Below are 17,555 nucleotides of genomic sequence, written 5' to 3'. Positions count from 1 at the left end.
ACACTACCTTCATGTTTATTTTGTCATTTTAGTTTTTTGAAAGTTTCAATTTGAGGGGAGAACACTATCTTCAGGTTAAACACGGGGATAAACACAATCCCGCTCTTTGGAAGAGGAGTGACTAGACATTGGACATCACTTGGAGAATCTGAATCTCTCTGCTCTTTAGCAGGTTGGAGTTGGAGCATCACTGCAGTGTAACTGCTGCTATCGCAGACCGACCACGCCCAACCCTCTCCTCTCTTGAAAACTGACGTTCCTCCAGGGAACGCCTCATATGACCTCCATTTTCAAAATATTAGTGAGGTGTGGGGCAAGAGCCTGGTAGGAGGTCGAGTACACCTTTAAATAGTTCATTGGTCACTATAATCATCATAAATGAACGTTTGCATGACACCCTCCTTCCAAAAAAAAAACGCTTTGTCAACAGTTCCATGTACCTTATAAAGTGACTGGTAACTGCACGGCCACTTCTTGCTTAGCATTTCAATCAACCTTGTTTGTACACGATATCAATGCAGTCCAAACATTCACACAGTCATGTACAGTATTTATTATTCATGTACAGTTGACTGATGCTGCTGCTCTCATTCTGCACAGTATAATTTCCTGATTGTAATCATGTAGCTACATATATTTATGGATATTTGATTTGTCTACTTTGCTGCTCTAAGAACCGAATTCCCCCAAAGACAACTAGTTTTACGCTCTCTCTTAAAATTGATTTGTCAAATTGACCAGAAATTTTGTTGGTGGTTACCAAATTTTTTGGTGGTTTTGTGTCTTCTTTATTGAAAACAGCCAATCTAGATCGGTAGTGTTTCCACTATGGTAGCGTCAGTCTGTGAGAGCCAACCAATACAAATTGGCCATTTTGATCATTATATTGGTTAATTTGTTTTCACACCCCAAAAAAGCTAATCACAGCGCACCTGTTGCTGAACAGCCCAATGAACAATTTAGGGTGATGAATCTCCCTACTATGCACGAGGCAGGAATCTGGGAGTGAACCAGAGGACCCAAAGAGATATTGCCATAGACCGGAATGAAACCCTTGACCCCTGGATTGGAAGGTAAGTAGGTGCAAAATATTTGTTCATTTCATTGGTCACTTTGTCTAACCATGAAAATGGTAGTCCCATAACTAACTTAATTGGCCAACTGATGACTAATTTTTGGTTTATATAATCAAAATCAGATCAACCAACCAAATATTGTTTTTGACAAATCTGTTTTTAGAGTGAAGCTGGCATGTGCATGTGATGAGACTGATGACAGGTGTGTTGGGTAGTCACAGGGTTTCCATTCAGATATTTTTTATGATGACAATGATTATATTGTAATTGTATGAACATTTAATACATTCTTCCGCTCTGTTGTCATACCTCCTTTTAAGGAGTCTAAAATCAGGTCTACTTTTTGTAACCAAATTAACAGATGCACCTGTAGGCGAAGGATGCATAGCATCTGCCTTGCTCCTGCCACTCCAGCAAAAGGTGCATCCATCACATGGCGTCATGTGGCGGGATTAAATGGCTAAGTTGTGATAAAGGCATTTCAAATGCAATGTTGAGGTAATATTCTCTATCAAATTTAAATGATGATTTGGGGAATTATCTTCCGCTAAATAATTATATCTGGTGTTGTGTATACTTCCTGTCAGGGCCGCCATCTTCGAGTTTCACTAGCTTGTTGTTTGACAATCAAGCAAAAAAGAATGGTGTATGTGTGTGCGTGCGTGTGCGTGTGTGTGTATGTGTGTGTGTGTGGAGGGGGGATTGAGGAAAAACTGCCAGTAGAGAAGTTACCTCCAGGGTCTTTAGTCGTTCTAAGAGGAGCTTGGTTCTGTCATCGTTATCATCTGTTTGGCTGGTGTCGACGTGCAACCGCATCCCAGACTCGGGCTCCATCTGAGTCGCCGGCAGGGGGCTGTTCTCTTCTGGGCAATCATGCTGCTTTTGCACTTCCTCTGAGAATTTCTCCTGAGGCACAAACAAAGAGGGCAGGTTAGAGGAGGTAGAGTGAGATGGGGGGCTGGAGGTGTTATTGGCAAGAAGGAGTCATAGCAGATGGTCTGAGAACAAAAAAAAAAAAAAAAAAGCAGGATGACTCGCTTTTGGAAAGGGAGTAGGAAGTCGAGAAAAGACAGAAATCACAGAAGGAGGAGGAAGTGCAACGCAAGATGAAAGCAGAGAGAAAGGGGAGCGGATCAAATGGGCAGATGGGCCGACGGGGAAGCAGCTTCAACTAAACATCCCATAATCCCTAATCATGTTTCTCTTGTTTTCCAAATTGTAGCAGCGACCTTCATGGTGCTCCCGTTTGGCCCTCCTGCATCTTTTTGCCAGTTATCTTTGGAGTAGATGGAGGTCTTCCCAGCATCGCATAATTAACTAGTGGTAATAATAAGCTTCTAATTAGCACTTTCTGGCTGGCACAGAACCGCACAAAAAAATAAAATAAAATGGGCAGTCTGCCTGCCCCCCCCCCCCCCCCCAAAAAAAAAAGAAAAGAAGAAATAGTCACATCTAAGTATGCTTCATTTAAAATTGGTGCATAAGAGGTGTTCCAGTTTTCCTAGTCTCTCTTGACTTGTGCCTTTTTGTACTTTGACATTTCGACAAAAAAAACATACATTTGGAGATTTCACCAATAATAACCTTCATAAGGTGTCTATATCAGCACAAAAGTTGAAATTTTCTTTCATAAAAAATAAGCCATTTGTAGGACTAGTAGTTAGTGCAAGTATAGCACCTTGCTATAAATTATCCTGGCTAGAGTGCCTCTGATAAACCAACTGCAGGGTGAGCGTTCCGCCTTGCTTTGTCATCTGCCGCCATTTCATCACAGGTCTACATAGATCTGGCCATTTCATTTTTGTGCACCGATGAAAGGGAAGGGCATTGCTTGGAAGACAACTATTATGTACCATTTCAGTGGATCGAAGAACGAGAGCAACGGGTAGTTAATATTTAATCCTATAGCACCTTTACTTAATATGATAGAAAACTAAATGTTTCAACATTGTAATCATGAATAATTCTGTTAAAGTTGCATGATTGCACTCTTGGTAGAGTTGAACAGCTATTAAAAAAGTAAATACTGTTGGATACCAGGTCACTTGAATTGTCCCTACTGAAAGCTCAGCTGGCCATGTTGCATAGCTCTGGGTGGTAACAAACTGGCCACCGTGATTAATTCATGTACCCTTTGCTTGACATTGTTCTGGAAGCAGATTGACTTGATGCGAAAAATAAAAAAAGTTTGGCGAATAATGGGCTTTTTTTGATGCAAAAACAAAATAGTTTAATTGATTTAATTTTGGCAACTGAGCAGTGTTCATTGTACGGCCCGTGCCTCAATAGTCCATACGCATCTTCTGCTTTGCCCCACGAGCATTCTTGCACTATAATGATTTTATTTGAATCGCACCATCAGAAAAGGTCTCTCAGCAGTTTGAACGTAGCATATTGTCATTCACAAATGATTTATATGAATTGACATTGCGGCCAAAAGTCAAAAACATACAACGATACCCTCCAGTACATGGGGTAGCTGGTTTCCTCAGAGCTGCCTGTTTTTGATTTTTTTTTTCACTCTCAACACACCCGATTTATATCATTAGGCTCATGATCAGGCGCCTGCATAATCCAAGAGCACTTGCGTTTGAAGGTACAAACTCATGGCTGAACAAGCTTCAGAATCTTCCAGTAAATGGCAACATTTATTTTTCCATCAATCACAGCAAGTTGTCCTGCTCCTGAGGAAGTAAAGCAGCCCCAGATCACATTGCCATAATTATGCCTTACTGTTGGCATTGTGTTCTTTTTTTTTTCAAATGCTTTGTCATTTTTACACATTACACATACATTTTTATGATGGACTGAACACCTTCCAAAAAGTTTAATTTTTGACTTATCAGTCCACAGAAAGTTTCTCCAAAGGTGTGACAGGCCTTTCTCTTTTGTCAGTTGTCCAAACATCCTTGTTACTATTCCACAGGTAGGCATCTTCGGACCCAACCAATTCTTTTGAAATGGAGGTCTTCGGAAATGATTTGCTGATTATCTTACTTGCAAGCTTTCCTTACCCAAGTGACAACTGTTGTTACATCAGAGTGTGGAACATTGCCCTTCGCTGTTTCTCCCCCCCACCTGCCGACATCCACACAGACTTGGTCAAGCATAAGGCCAAGGGCTGAAGAAGCCAAATCAGTCTTTTCCTTTTTATAATACATAGTCGAATGAAAAAAATTATACACGCAGCCTTGTTGTTGACACAAAGAGGCAATTAGGCGGTGCTTGACAATATGCATTTTTGCTACGTTCTGTGCAACCGCTCTAAAACAGATGCATACTACTGTTTATCGAATTAGAGGTACAGTATATATAATAATTTCAAGCCTTGTAAATGACATGATATTCATTATTTTGCATTCAAATGAATGTTATTAAAACACAGATATGTGGAAAAAAAAGGGTCTGTTTTGAGTTATACGGTTAGAGTTGACCCCCCTATATGGGGATTGGAAATGAGGAAAAACAACTCTATGTACTGAGAAATACGCTAAGGGATTTCTTGATTCAATCAGGTTTGGGTGTGGCCTGTGAAACTGAACTCATCTTCCCCCAAAGTGTGGTCAGTGACAGGTGTTTTATGCTTTAACAAGAGGGGGCAATTACTGTTGTGCATAGGATCAGGTAGGTTTGCACCACCTCCCCTCTTGGTAAATAAAATCAGCATTTAGAAACTGCCGCTTATAGATCCTTGGGGTGCAACTCAGTGTGATATTAAAATTGGTTTGATGAAACAAAACCTTTGAAAAGTGATTAATATGGCATCAGGAAGGGAGTACTTTTTTGTTTCACAGCACTGTATATACTATATATATATATATATATATATATATATATATATATATATATATATATATATATATATATATATATATATATATACACACACACACACACACATACACACGTGCAATAAGTTACTTCATTGTGGTCGGGTCTTTGTGCTTGTTTGCAGAAGCTGCTCATCAGGCGTTGTTAAATGATCCCGCAATAGCGTCCACAGAGAAAAGGGTGAGAGCATCGTTCCTCGTGCTGCCCTTTCAAGTTATTGAGTTTGTCTGCTGAATGCACAGAATGCGGCTGTATAGGACTGGCTGGCGTTCCGTTATTCAGCAACTGGGAATCGCCTAATGGCATTTCATGTTTGTTCTTGTCCACAAAATCTACAGGCAGCAATCACAAGAGCAAAAACCTTTGTAAAACCTCACTAACCTAAGATATTTAAATTGTCTCTTTTACATTTCATTTTCAGTTTAATACATTTAAACTGTCTTTCTTGTGCCTCCATGTAAACAAAAACCTCCCGTCTTCAACCTCTTTTGTAGCCTTTCCATCCAAGGCCAACTATTAAACTATCCAGTCCAACAAGCTGCTAATCCTCACGAGAGCACATTAGCAATGACATTTAGCCATGTTATTTTGCCTGCATTTTATTTGTCCTCGACACTCAATGGCAAAGAACAACAATGGAAGCATGCATTCAGTGGGAAAATCAGGTGACCTTTTCTGACAATCCCTTGATCACAACCGAGTATTGAAATCTTGGAATAAATCATTTGGTTGGTGCAATAAAGGAGAGCATGTTCTTTTCACTAATAAATACTGCATCTGGATGCAAGACTTTTCATTTTTCTTCTTAAATCCAGCCTGCAACATTCTCATTTCGGTAGACAACATAATAGCACATACACAAGGGAGGTGTGAAAACAAATTGTCAAGTGTGACTCAAAAGGTGACATTGCGAATGTTACTTATTTCTTCTATTTCCTGGGAGCTATTTCCGCTAACAAGGTCAGCTGTGATCGCATCCTTCTTTTTTCCTTGCTCAACTGAACACAGTGAGCCAGCTATGTGAGTTTTTTCTGCCAATTCAGATTCATTCTTTCACTTACAGTATAATGACTATGAAAAGCGCCGATTGAAGATAGTGATCTAGAGCTACTATATCTTACGGTGTAGGCCGTCATGATGTCCGCTGTGTCTGTTGTCGTCTGCTCCATGACCCCTTGACTCTGCAGCAGCAACTGCACGGTTTCTTCCATTCTGCATTGACAAGACACAAAATCACGTGGTCAGTTTGAGCAATTCTATCCTCGAGTTGTCGTTCGAAGGTTTTCTGCAGTATTTTTTTGTCAGTTTTTCTTTTCAAACGGAGCCTGGGATTAAGATAAACTCACATATTTTGCTTTGCAGCACAACACATGCTTGCAAACAAGCAGTTGCACGCGTGAATAAAAGTGCAATCACAGCAGCAACCGCCAACAGAGTGACTTTGACCTTGAGGGCTCGGTCTCCTCAAAACAATCAGCCGCCAAACATGCAGGCTGCATGCAGAGCAGGCATCCGAGAGAAGAGTCAAAATGGTCCTCTATATTTGCATCAGATCTCCCTTGAGATTCAGCCTGAACTTCGACCTCCGTGATTTCCGTTTCTCTAAAGCAACATAAGTAGTCCCAGTTGACATCATGTCAATCAGTGTTTCCCAAACTTCATCATGCCAAAGCGGGTATTTCACAATACAATTTTTGATTGGTATACTTCTTGTCAATTAGCTGATGTGAAACACAGCACAATTATTCTGTTGTATGAATGGAAAATGCAGAAACAGGTTAATTGTACCTTCTGACATCTAGGGAAAGAGCTTGTCACTAGATAGATGAACAAAGACACATTTGTAATAAATATTTTTGTAAAAATTAAATTAAATTACTGAGAATCACTGGTATAACTCACGCGATGGATTTCACCTGAAAGACAATTTGTATACAAGACGGTGCGCGCTTTGTCACATTCAAACTGTTCAAAATCAAATTATTTATTTATTTATTTATTTATATAGCCCTAAATCACCGAAGTCTCAAAGGGCTTCACAGAATGAAAAGAGGTCATACAGAGACATCTTTTCAATGTAAGGTACACAACAGCATCCCCTGTCAAAGCTCCCAGAAGGGGAAGGAAAAACTCAAAAACCCCAATTTGGGGAAAATCAGAAACCTCCAGAAGTGACCACAGGTGGGAGGAGCCCCCTTCCAGGCCCACAGGTTGAAGTGGATGCTGCATGTTCCGAACACAGAAACAATATAAATTACAGAAAACATATTGTGCTATATAGTGCAGTGATGTCTTGACAGCAGGCAAAGCCATTGGGCAGGAACCATCCCGCATTCCAGCCAGGTGGACCGCAGACGGCTAGACTCCTAACCCGTGATGGTCGACCAGCGCAGGACCCAATGGAGGCGGTCAAGTCAACCCTCACCATCTAGCTAGCCCCCTCTCCCGGCCGGAAGAGGGGGGCAGGAAAAAAGAAGAAGGCTGCAGACAGGCTAATTTAACTAAATGCTTTTGAGTATAGATGTGTTTTTAGTCGGGATTTAAAGATTTCTACCGAGGTGGCTGCGCGAACTTCCATAGGTAGGGCATTCCATAGTACTGGCGCGCGAATGGAAAATGCCCTTGATCCCGCAGACTTCTTTTTAGCCCGTGGGGTCGATAGCAAACCGGCATTTTGTGATCGAAGTTGTCAGGACGGAACATAAGGTGATACTAAGTCGACGAGTTGTCGACAACTGTTGCTAGTCATCTGATCTGCCCTGCTACTTCTGATGAGCGCATGCAGAGAAGGTTTGCCTTGCCATCTGTTCAGGCTGCGCTGCAAAGCCGCTTGTAATCAGGGTGGTAAGCGAATGTGCGAATTGTCGGCGAGGCTGACTGTTTTGGCGAGCAATTTCAACTGGCCTAAATCAGCGCTGTGAGGATGATGATGATGGGGCATTGGTAAATGGCTTTTTTAATTTAGATTGATAAGCGTCAATCTAACAATTATAATTAATTCGTGATTAAGATGACATAATGCTACATTGTCACTGGTGATATATGTCTGGGCCCCCGGTTTACGAACTCCCTGACGTTTTTTTGTCTTACGCACAAACATTTCGTCTTACGAACCATCCAACATGACGGTCAGTGTGTCTGCACTATTTATTTTGCTTTGCTGCATCAACAAAAATTACTTTAATCGCCACAGTCACAGTCTCAGTCATGGCCTCAGTCACGGTCTCAGTCACGGAGATGCCGATATGCTATTGGTCGATTAAGGTCACAGTCACGGTCTCAGTCACGGAGATGCGGATATGCTATTGGCCGGCGTCACGTCAATCACAGAAATGCCGATATGCTATTGGCCGAACGCCTTCATCTAGCTTGATGGCACAGCTGGTTGGTGTGTTGTGAAGACTTTGCAAACTTTATCTGTTAGACATGGCTTCTAAAATTGCAAGTGGCGGTAAAGGAAGAAGTAAGAGGATGATGACAATAGAAACGAAGCAGTTCATAATAAAAAAATACGAAGGAGGCGCACGCATAGTTAACCTTGCTAGTGAGTATGGCCGTAACCGCTCGACGATCGCTACAATTCTCAATAACAAAGAAGCTATGAAAGCAAGTAAGTCTTCTAAGGGCAAAAGTTTCCTTGTCAGGGACGGACCTCGGTCGACAACAAAATGGAGAGGCTTCTTCTATTATGGATTAAAGAGAAGGAAATCGCCGGTGATATGTTGTCGTTTAAGAAAAGTTCTCGTTTAAGAAAATTATAAAAAAATTCTGTGGGTTGGTCTCTGCTTCCCTCCGCCTCCACCCACCACCAGCTCAAGTCACGTCGCCCCAAAGGTAAATGTCATTTTTCCTTTTTATATTTATGCTACTAAATTTAACTGTTTAGTAGATTATGTTACTAATTTTTAATATGTGTATAAAGTCGTGATGTTTTTACCGACATAGCCCGTCGTACGAGCAATTCGAGTTACGAGCCTAGCCGCTGAACGAATTAAGTTCGTAACACAGTATATATATATATATATATATATATATATATATATATATATATATATATATATATATATATATATATATATATATATATATATATATATACTGTATATATATATATATATATATATATATATATATATATATATATATATATATATATATATATATATATATATATATACTGTATATATATATATATATATATATATATATATATATATATATATATATATATATATATATATATATATATATATATATATATATGTATTGAGAGAGAGAGATGGATGATGGATGGATAGATGGATGTTTAAAAATGCGCTGGGCAAAGGACGGAATTGAAGACCACATGGATATTGTATCATGTGGTAAGATCTGCAAGCATCACTCCCAGTGGTAAAAAAATAATAAAAATATGTAGTTGTGGTAGCTGTTGTAGTTATAATAGTAGTAGCAGTAATAGTGGTGGTAAAAATAATGGTTGATGAGCATTTGAAAAAAAGCATTACATTTTAGCGATGCAAGAAGAAATTTGGCATTATTGGTTGCTCAATTCCTTTAACTAGATCACCAAACACGATTACCAGCAAATATCTGCAACATAGAAAGACGAAATCGCTGGAAGACTGTTAACCTGAAAAAGGGCAAACGGGGCATGGAGGGAAGCAAAAGTAAATTATGACTCGCTTGACCCATCAGCGCTTGAGCTGAATTTCAAAAATGCCAAACAGTCAAGGAAATGCAATTAGGGGGGCAATCAATTTACAGCCTGAGGACTGTCAAATGTGGGTTCTCTCTCTCTCTCTCTCTTTCTCTCTCTCTCTCTCTTTCTATCTCTCTCTCTCTCTCTCTCTCTCTCACTCTCTCTCGCTGTGCATGCACCTTCACAAACGCACATTCAAGTGCACATACAAGCACACCCAGATACACAGATACAAATTTCATGACCTGGGGAGTAAAATGATCAGTACACAGTTGACTGTGGGAATTGTGTGATATACTTTCTTCTCACTTCATGTTGTACTTTGGTGGTGCGTACTCATTTTATCACATTACAGGAATAAATTACTTATTAATTTGTTTGTGCATGTGCACACTGGCGAAGCACACATTCATAAGAGTATTTCATAGTATTATGTCATGGAAAATATGTATCAGTATACAAAAAGGAGATGCAGAACATATATTTTCTGTTTGGTTGTACTCATTTATGTTGCGCATACATAACAAATATAAAGCTAATCAAACATTAAAGAAAACTGTACTGAGAATTGAACTTGAAAGTAAGAACAGTTTTGTTAGATAGGTGCTTGTGTGGTCAGTTTGTGTGGTTCGTCTGGACATATCTGGCTGTGTTGTACAGTTAGTGAGTACCTTATCCATTGTTGCACATTTACCCGCACAATAGGCGTTGCATTGCAGCCGCATGTTGTGGCAACAATACAGTGAACTGATGCAGTAAGGTCACGATACTGATTGACTGTCATGGAAACTTCAATTTAGCCATCTCAAACAAAATGGACGAAAGAGTCAAAGGTTTGCTTTGAATGTCACGCAACCATGAACTGCACTGGCGTTGGATGAAACCTTGCCGCCCAGAACACCTAGCGTGCTTTCTGTTTGCACCTAGCAATGGACCGCGCTTTGAGCTAGACCTGCACTGGGAACAAAAATAGTGCCTCAAGTCTGTTGTTGTGTAAGTAGCCTTGTACGCTTATTGAACGAAATATACCAAACAAAAGCTCCCTTTCCTTGCTTTTCAATATATTTTTTTGTACATGGTTAACATGAAGTGTGTACAAAACAGAAAAGGTGCACTCACCTTGGAATTTAATTTTAAAAATGACCCCTAAGTTTTCTTCTCAAGTTATTATTGTGTACATTATTTTGTGAGCTCCATATGGACAGGCCTTGCACACAAAAGTGCGGCTTTTGAGGCTAGAAATGGCAATACTGTCATCAAGTAAGCCTTCGCGCTCAAGCCAGCAGTGTGGTCGGTTCATGTTTCTGAGCCAGCCTGAAACACATCCTCTGCAAGTAACATTTGCACTGTGCCATTTTGCCACAGTGGCCTTGTCCGCTGATGAGGCTGAAACTTTCCCATATGGGCCATGTTGATAAGTCCTCTCCCGCTGGGATGCAAACGGACTTGTTGGTCCTGGATCACACTGTATAGGGGACAAGGAGAAGCTTGCTGGGATGAACTGTGGACATGGCTGATGGTCTCTCATCAGTGCCTGTATGTGCGTGTATCTGTGTTATGTCTCCTTAATGGCAAATAAGAAGCTTTGAACTCAATAAAGCATCTGTGCATACTGGCATACTGTAGCAGAGACTGACTCAACATGCCGTCATAGTCTACTTTCATCAAATGCTCCACTTTTGAGTCAAACCTTGAAATGTACTGTTGTAATGTACTCCTAATGGCTGTCCTGTGTCAACGTTCAAACAAAATCGGAGTGTGAAATATGGCCGTTGGGGCTGTCATCATATTTAGGGGGAAACATATGCATCCACGGTGAAAGGAACTAGAACAATAATATAATTATTTGTCATTGAAAATAAGCACCCGGGATTCTATGAAAATTGAGTAGATCAGAGCTTTTCTTTGTCCAACTCAACAGGTCACACTTTCACTTTATCGCTGCTTTCAGACACTCAAGCCACTAATCAGATTTGACAAAAGAACAATTGCAAAATCCCAAAGCTGCTGAAGCGATAGGAAGAACAATCACCTGGTTGTATGACAGAATTGAGGCCATCTGGGGTTGGTTTACAGTTTGTGCGCAACAATCGCCTTATGTGGCCACAGAAACCCCTCTCAAAATTATGCACTTTTGGCTCAAGAATACTCCATTCTTCTAACCCTAACCCTTGCGCTCCTCATAAGAAGCAAACAGATGATTGCCTGCTCAGCCTGACGCTAAGCTACTCTGATCCTCTCAGAGCTGTTATATGAAAAACATTTATGGAGACCCTTTCTTGGATATGCCCTGACCTAAATCAGAAATTGTACTTTAATTCAATTTCACAGAACCATGCATGGACGTTACAAAAGATAAATCGTCACCAAATCTCAACATTTGACCACCTGAAGTGTATCTCCTTTCAACAAAAGACAATTAAATTGAATTAATTAGCCATATAGTGCTAGGTCTGTGTAGCAACCTCCAGACAAAGAAGAGACAAAGCCACATGGCATCCTGAATACATTTGTTCACCTCTGGCCAGGGGAATCAGCCAACACCGAGGAAGACATTGGTGGTCTACAAAAAGCATGCCCGGGGCGGGGGGTGGCTCTGAAAACATTTACCAAATAGGTTACAGGCATCTGTGAGATACTGAGGAAGGCCTCCTCGTGTGAAATCTTAGTCATGATGACAGGATAGACTCTGGTACTTCTCCGATGAGTAAGCATGCAGTAAATCTGCACCAAGCCCAAACAACGACAGTTCCACGCAGACCATTGCTCACAACGAATATCCAGCTGTGGTGGGAATCCAGTAGATACGTGATCCAGACGCCTGGTTCTTACACCTTCAAGAAGTAAAACTGGAATAACATATGCTTATGGACTGTGATATGTACTACTTCATGCAAATCATTTCAACAAGGTTTTGGAGTGTGTCCATGGGAATTTGTCTATCGATACTGAGAAACATTTGTGAAGTCAGAGGTTGACGAAACTGGGCTCAGAATTTCCAGTTTTTAAGTTTTTGATCAATTGAAGTCAGGACTTCCAAGTGCTTCCGTACCAAAACCATCACAACATCCATTATGGACTTTGTGCACTTGGGCGGTCAGATGGAGGAGAAATGCCCTTAATCAAACCATCCCCACAAATTTATGAGAATTGATTTCTTCCATATGTCTTGTTTAAATGAAGAAAAAAGCTTCTGGGGGAACTAAGAGCTCGAGCTCTAACAGCACTAACTGATAATTCGATTGATTTGTAGACTTAATTTTGTACATATAGAGTAGTTAAATGAATGATTTAATAGTCAAAGTGCAGATGCGATACAGTAGGTGTGTTTATTTAAACCAGAGCAGATCCCAGAAAACCAAATCTATACTGCAATCATGAGGTCAGTTTGAATTACAAGCTGTTTGGCCGCAGGCGACAATCTATGAGGAAAGACCACGAGCTGGAGAAAACAGGCAAGCCGTTTTGATGTGAGGATATGCCCTACATCCGCAAAGGCTTGTAATCTGACCTCTTTCAGCATGCTTATAAACATCAGAACAAGCATGTTTAATCTGCGGCGGAAGCCTGCAGCGTGTGTGCGTGTTTGTCTCAGCTGACACAAGGAAGTAATAGGTGGAACTCGAGCAAACAGATTGAAAAGAGATGTTACAAACATGGCTGGCACCAAAGCTAGTAATTTGGTGAAAGAGGTAGATGGATAAAAAAAAGTGAGTTCAATTTAATTTTCTGTCAATCCATGAAAGTTGAAAAGTAGGGCCAGTAAATCCTCAAAATAAGAGCTGCTTCCAAAGTGTAGAGCAAACACCTATTATCTATTTAACAGCAGCCGTCGTCATTTGGAAAGAGTGGGAAGTACTTCAAAAAACAGGACCCGACCTCTCTGTAATGACCCCAGATGTGCGGTTTTGAACAGGCGCTCAATTCATACCGCAGCTTCCTAAGCACAGTGGGGGGGCCTTGTAGGCTACATTAAAAGACTTGGGCCAGGCGTGGCTGAGTACTTGAATGTTTAGAAAAAAAGTGGATTGATCAGAAAGCGGAGAGGCATCGTTCCGCTTGCTCTTTGAGGCTACTGCACTCTGGTGCTCCATCTCTGCAGAGCTAACGAGACAATAACGTAAGCACAAACAAGTTCCAAAGAAGCCATTCCTGCCTGTTTGCATCATGCAAGCATGTGTCCTTATGTATTGAGTAATGTGCCGAAAATAATCCTCTGTGAAGCTACACCACGCATAATGCCAAGCAATACAAAGATAGGACTCTGACTTTGCAACATGATTCAAGAAAATAATCCTGGGAAACTACTGAATTCCTGCCAAAGGGGAATATTTTCACAGACTGTCCCATTCCCATGATATGCAGCTACCTTTCTGCAATGAATTTACATTTGTGAATTAATAGGTTTAGGGCACACAACAACTGCGCGTGTCTTTGTTTGACCTCATACGCTTTGTATTTTCACAGTGATTTCATTGACTGGAGGTGGTTTTAATATTTTGTATGCAGGCTATGTACATCTATCATATTAATTTATCTATATAGATAAAAGTTATATGTAAGTGGTAAATCCACAGATGTGTTTGCATTATTGTTATAACCTGAAATTTCATTTGATTTTTTAACCAATGTACATGGTAGCATCCAAACAGTAATATATGTTCACATCTGGCTCTCATGGGGAATGTCTCTAAATCTATTTGCATTAAGCCAAACAAGCTACTCTAGAAGAGAAGGAAAGTTTATATCATCTATAAGAGATTTGATTTTTTTTTCAAAATAAAGGTGAATTAATTGCTTGTTTGTAAAAAAAAAAAATATATATATATATATATATATATATATATATATATATATATATATATATATATATATATATATATATATATATATATATATATATATATATATATATATATATATATATATATATATACACACACACACAGTATATTGAAAAGGACTTTCAACTAAATACAGCATTCCCATACCCATTTTTTTAGCTAGAAAAAAAAATGGTCATTCACCCCGTTGACTCTCAATTTGTCAGGATTTCTTCGTTAGGCACAACTGTACCACTGCACTTAAAGAAACAAAGGTTATATAAATCACATTGCACACGCTAATCCATATGTAAATATTCCTCAAAGAAAGATCAAACAAAACATGAAGTATTTCTGCCCTCTTGACAGACACAATCCTGGCCGTGCCTGCTTTGTTGACCAGCTAGCACATCTGGTTGTGTGACGACTAAGTCTCCTTCAGTCTTAGGTTCTAAGACCGTTAATATCTTACACACATGGGCCAATATAAATCTCAGATAACACTTGCCAATGAAGAATAGGTCAAAATGGAAGACAAGGCACACAAGATGTTGAACCCATTACCTGTTGACTGCCTCCTTCATCCCTGGGATAGCATTTGTGAGTGGGCACCCATCAGCCCCAACGCTTCAGTCTGCACACCAAACCATCCTATTGAGATGCTCCCAAGGCTTCGCTGAGCCTTCCGTCTTTTCCTGTTTTTAAGCAATCCCATCCCATATGGAGCGGAAGGGACGTTCAGGGTGACATTAGAAGGCTGCAGGGTTGTGGGCTGCAGTCTACCACTAATCCGAAGTAGTTTAATGACGGCAGGCCACACCAAGTGGCGTAGAAGCTAGGGGGGGTTGACCCAAGTCAGGAGGGGTTGAGCATGTGACCCACACCAGGCTTACAACTCAGCCGGGGGGAGGGGGCCTGCATGCTGGCATGTGTGCACACCTTCGTCTGGAGATAAGTGGCCACTCACTTGAACAATATAGACTTGTTTTTGTTTTTTATCTCAGCTATGAAAACATGAGTAGAATTTTTTAAATCCCGACTAAAAACACATTTATATTCAAAAGCATTTAGTTAATTGAGCCTGTTTGCAGCTTTCTAATATTTTCTTTTTTCCTGCCCCCCTCTTCCGGCTGGGAGAGGGGGCTAGCTAGATGGTGAGGGTTGACTTGACCGCCTTCATTGGGTCCTGCGCTGGTCGACCATCACGGGTTAGGAGTTCGGCCGTCTGCGGTCCACCTGGCTGGAATGTGGGATGGTTCCTGCCCAATGGCTTTGCCTGCTGTCAAGACATCACTGCACTATATAGCACAATATGTTTTCTGTAATTTATATTGTTTCTGTGTCTGGTACATGCAGCATCCACTTCAACCTGTGGGCCTGGAAGGGGGCTCCTCCCACCTGTGGTCCCTTCTGGGGGTTTCTGATTTTCCCCAAATTGGGGTTTTTGAGTTTTTCTTTGACAGGGGATGCTGTTGTGTACCTTATACTGAAAAGATGTCTCTGTACGACCTCTTTTCATCTGTGAAGCCCTTTGAGACTTCGGTGATTTAGGGCTATATAAATAAAATTTGATTGATTGATTGATGAGAAAAATCATATTTTTGTGTACATATGTAAACAAGTAGCTCAGTTGTGAATCAAAGTATAGCCAAGTATATTGGCAAGCTACCACAAATGGCGATTCAACCTTCCTCAAGTTATGACATTGTAACAAAAAGCATCAAGCCAATTCTAAAAAGGTGACTGATTGGTGGTGAGACACTTTGTCAATATACTGACATGCACCCTGAAAAGTACACCATTCCTCTATCGTTAATACCATTTATCCTCTTCGGCAACAGGCAAACAGTGGGGCCGGGAGGGTGAGAGGAAGTCAGATCATCCGCAAAAAACACACAAATGCAGAAGAATATGCAAAGTTATTATATATATATATATATATATATATATATATATATATATATATATATATATATATATATATATATATATAGATAGATAGATAGATAGATAGATAGATAGATAGATAGATAGATAGATAGATAGATAGATAGATAGATAGATATAGATATATACATGCATTAGAGTCATGGGTGAGCTTGAGCAAATCTCACTGGCTTCAAGATCCATCCATCCATCCATCCATCTGTCCATCCGTTCAATTTTCTATACCGCTTATCCGTATCAGAGTCATGAGTGAGCTTGAGAAAATCTCAGCTGGCTTTGGGCTTTTGGCGATGTACACCCTGAACTGGTTGCCTGCTAATCACAGGCCAAAGTGCATCAATTACCTAAGCAGCAGATGCCAGTGGGGCAAAGGTTCATGGGAAGACACCAGGAACCTGGCTTGTTATGTGGATAATCAAAGTTAGCACACTGTTCCTACCGCTCTGTCAGCTGGACCCAATATGTAGATATTATTTACAACAACAGAATGCTTTTGGCTTTTTTCTTTGCAGTCGGATTTAACTGATAGGTGACCTCGGTGAGCTCTCCTCCCTCCAAGTGCCCTGAGCCCAGAAATTACAGTGATCGAGCACGGTGACAATAAATAGAACGCTCACAGAATCACAATAGCAGAGTGAACATCCTCCGGTTGATAAGCACCTTTTTTGGAAGGTATAATGGAATCTTTTGATGACACGGTCTCAGCTGTCTGGAGCCCAATGAGAGCCATCCATCCAGATGATCCCGAATCATGGTGACAAATTCATTCGGAACCGATGTAAGACCCACTCAGGGCTAAGCGTTATAGGTTTCTTTCTTATTAGACGGACTCTTCTCGCAATGGCAGTCCACTACTACCTGCGTGAATTTCACTCACAGGGAAGACGCAACACTCTCAAACTATCATCGCATGTCTGTGCACATTGGCAAAAGGTGGTCCGAATAACAATGAAAACCAGACAAATGAATGCACCCCTCTATTACACAGCATAAACACATGAATACAACTGCTATTACTAATGATAAAAGAAAACTAACGGTAATAAAAGAAAATTATCGTGATCATCACACTAATTTTATGTAAAAAGTGGCTGAAAATGATAAACATGGAATATGGCTTTTAAATTGGGATTTAACAAAATTGTTAAAAGAAAAAAAAATCATGAACAAATGTGCTGG

General features: G+C 40.3%; 1 protein-coding gene and 1 long non-coding RNA gene across 4 annotated transcripts in view; one reads left to right on the top strand and one right to left on the bottom strand.

Annotated features, from left to right (window-relative positions):
• Positions 1 to 6,847, top strand: part of LOC148428134 (uncharacterized) — a 31,397-nt gene extending 24,550 nt beyond the window's left edge. Inside the window, exon 3 of the long non-coding RNA XR_015864843.1 lies at positions 5,032 to 6,847. This is a non-coding gene — a long non-coding RNA (uncharacterized LOC148428134). The remainder of the gene's footprint in view (positions 1 to 5,031) is intronic.
• LOC148428133 (nck-associated protein 5-like) overlaps positions 1 to 17,555 on the bottom strand; it is a 79,025-nt gene that overhangs the window by 22,644 nt on the left and 38,826 nt on the right. For all 3 annotated transcript variants that reach the window (XM_088408296.1, XM_088408298.1, XM_088408297.1), the window contains 2 exons: positions 6,029 to 6,119; positions 1,809 to 1,982 (listed from right to left, as the gene is read on the bottom strand). In XM_088408296.1, the coding sequence (XP_088264422.1) occupies positions 1,809 to 1,982; positions 6,029 to 6,119 (265 nt within the window). The remainder of the gene's footprint in view (positions 1 to 1,808; positions 1,983 to 6,028; positions 6,120 to 17,555) is intronic.

The sequence above is a fragment of the Hippichthys cyanospilos genome, chromosome 2 (assembly GCF_059441005.1).
Source record: "Hippichthys cyanospilos isolate Australia breed blue-spotted pipefish chromosome 2, RoL_Hcya_1.0, whole genome shotgun sequence".
In the NCBI taxonomy this organism is placed as follows: domain Eukaryota; kingdom Metazoa; phylum Chordata; class Actinopteri; order Syngnathiformes; family Syngnathidae; genus Hippichthys; species Hippichthys cyanospilos.
Note: the sequence above shows the minus strand (reverse complement) of the source record. Positions and strands in the feature narration are given on the sequence as shown.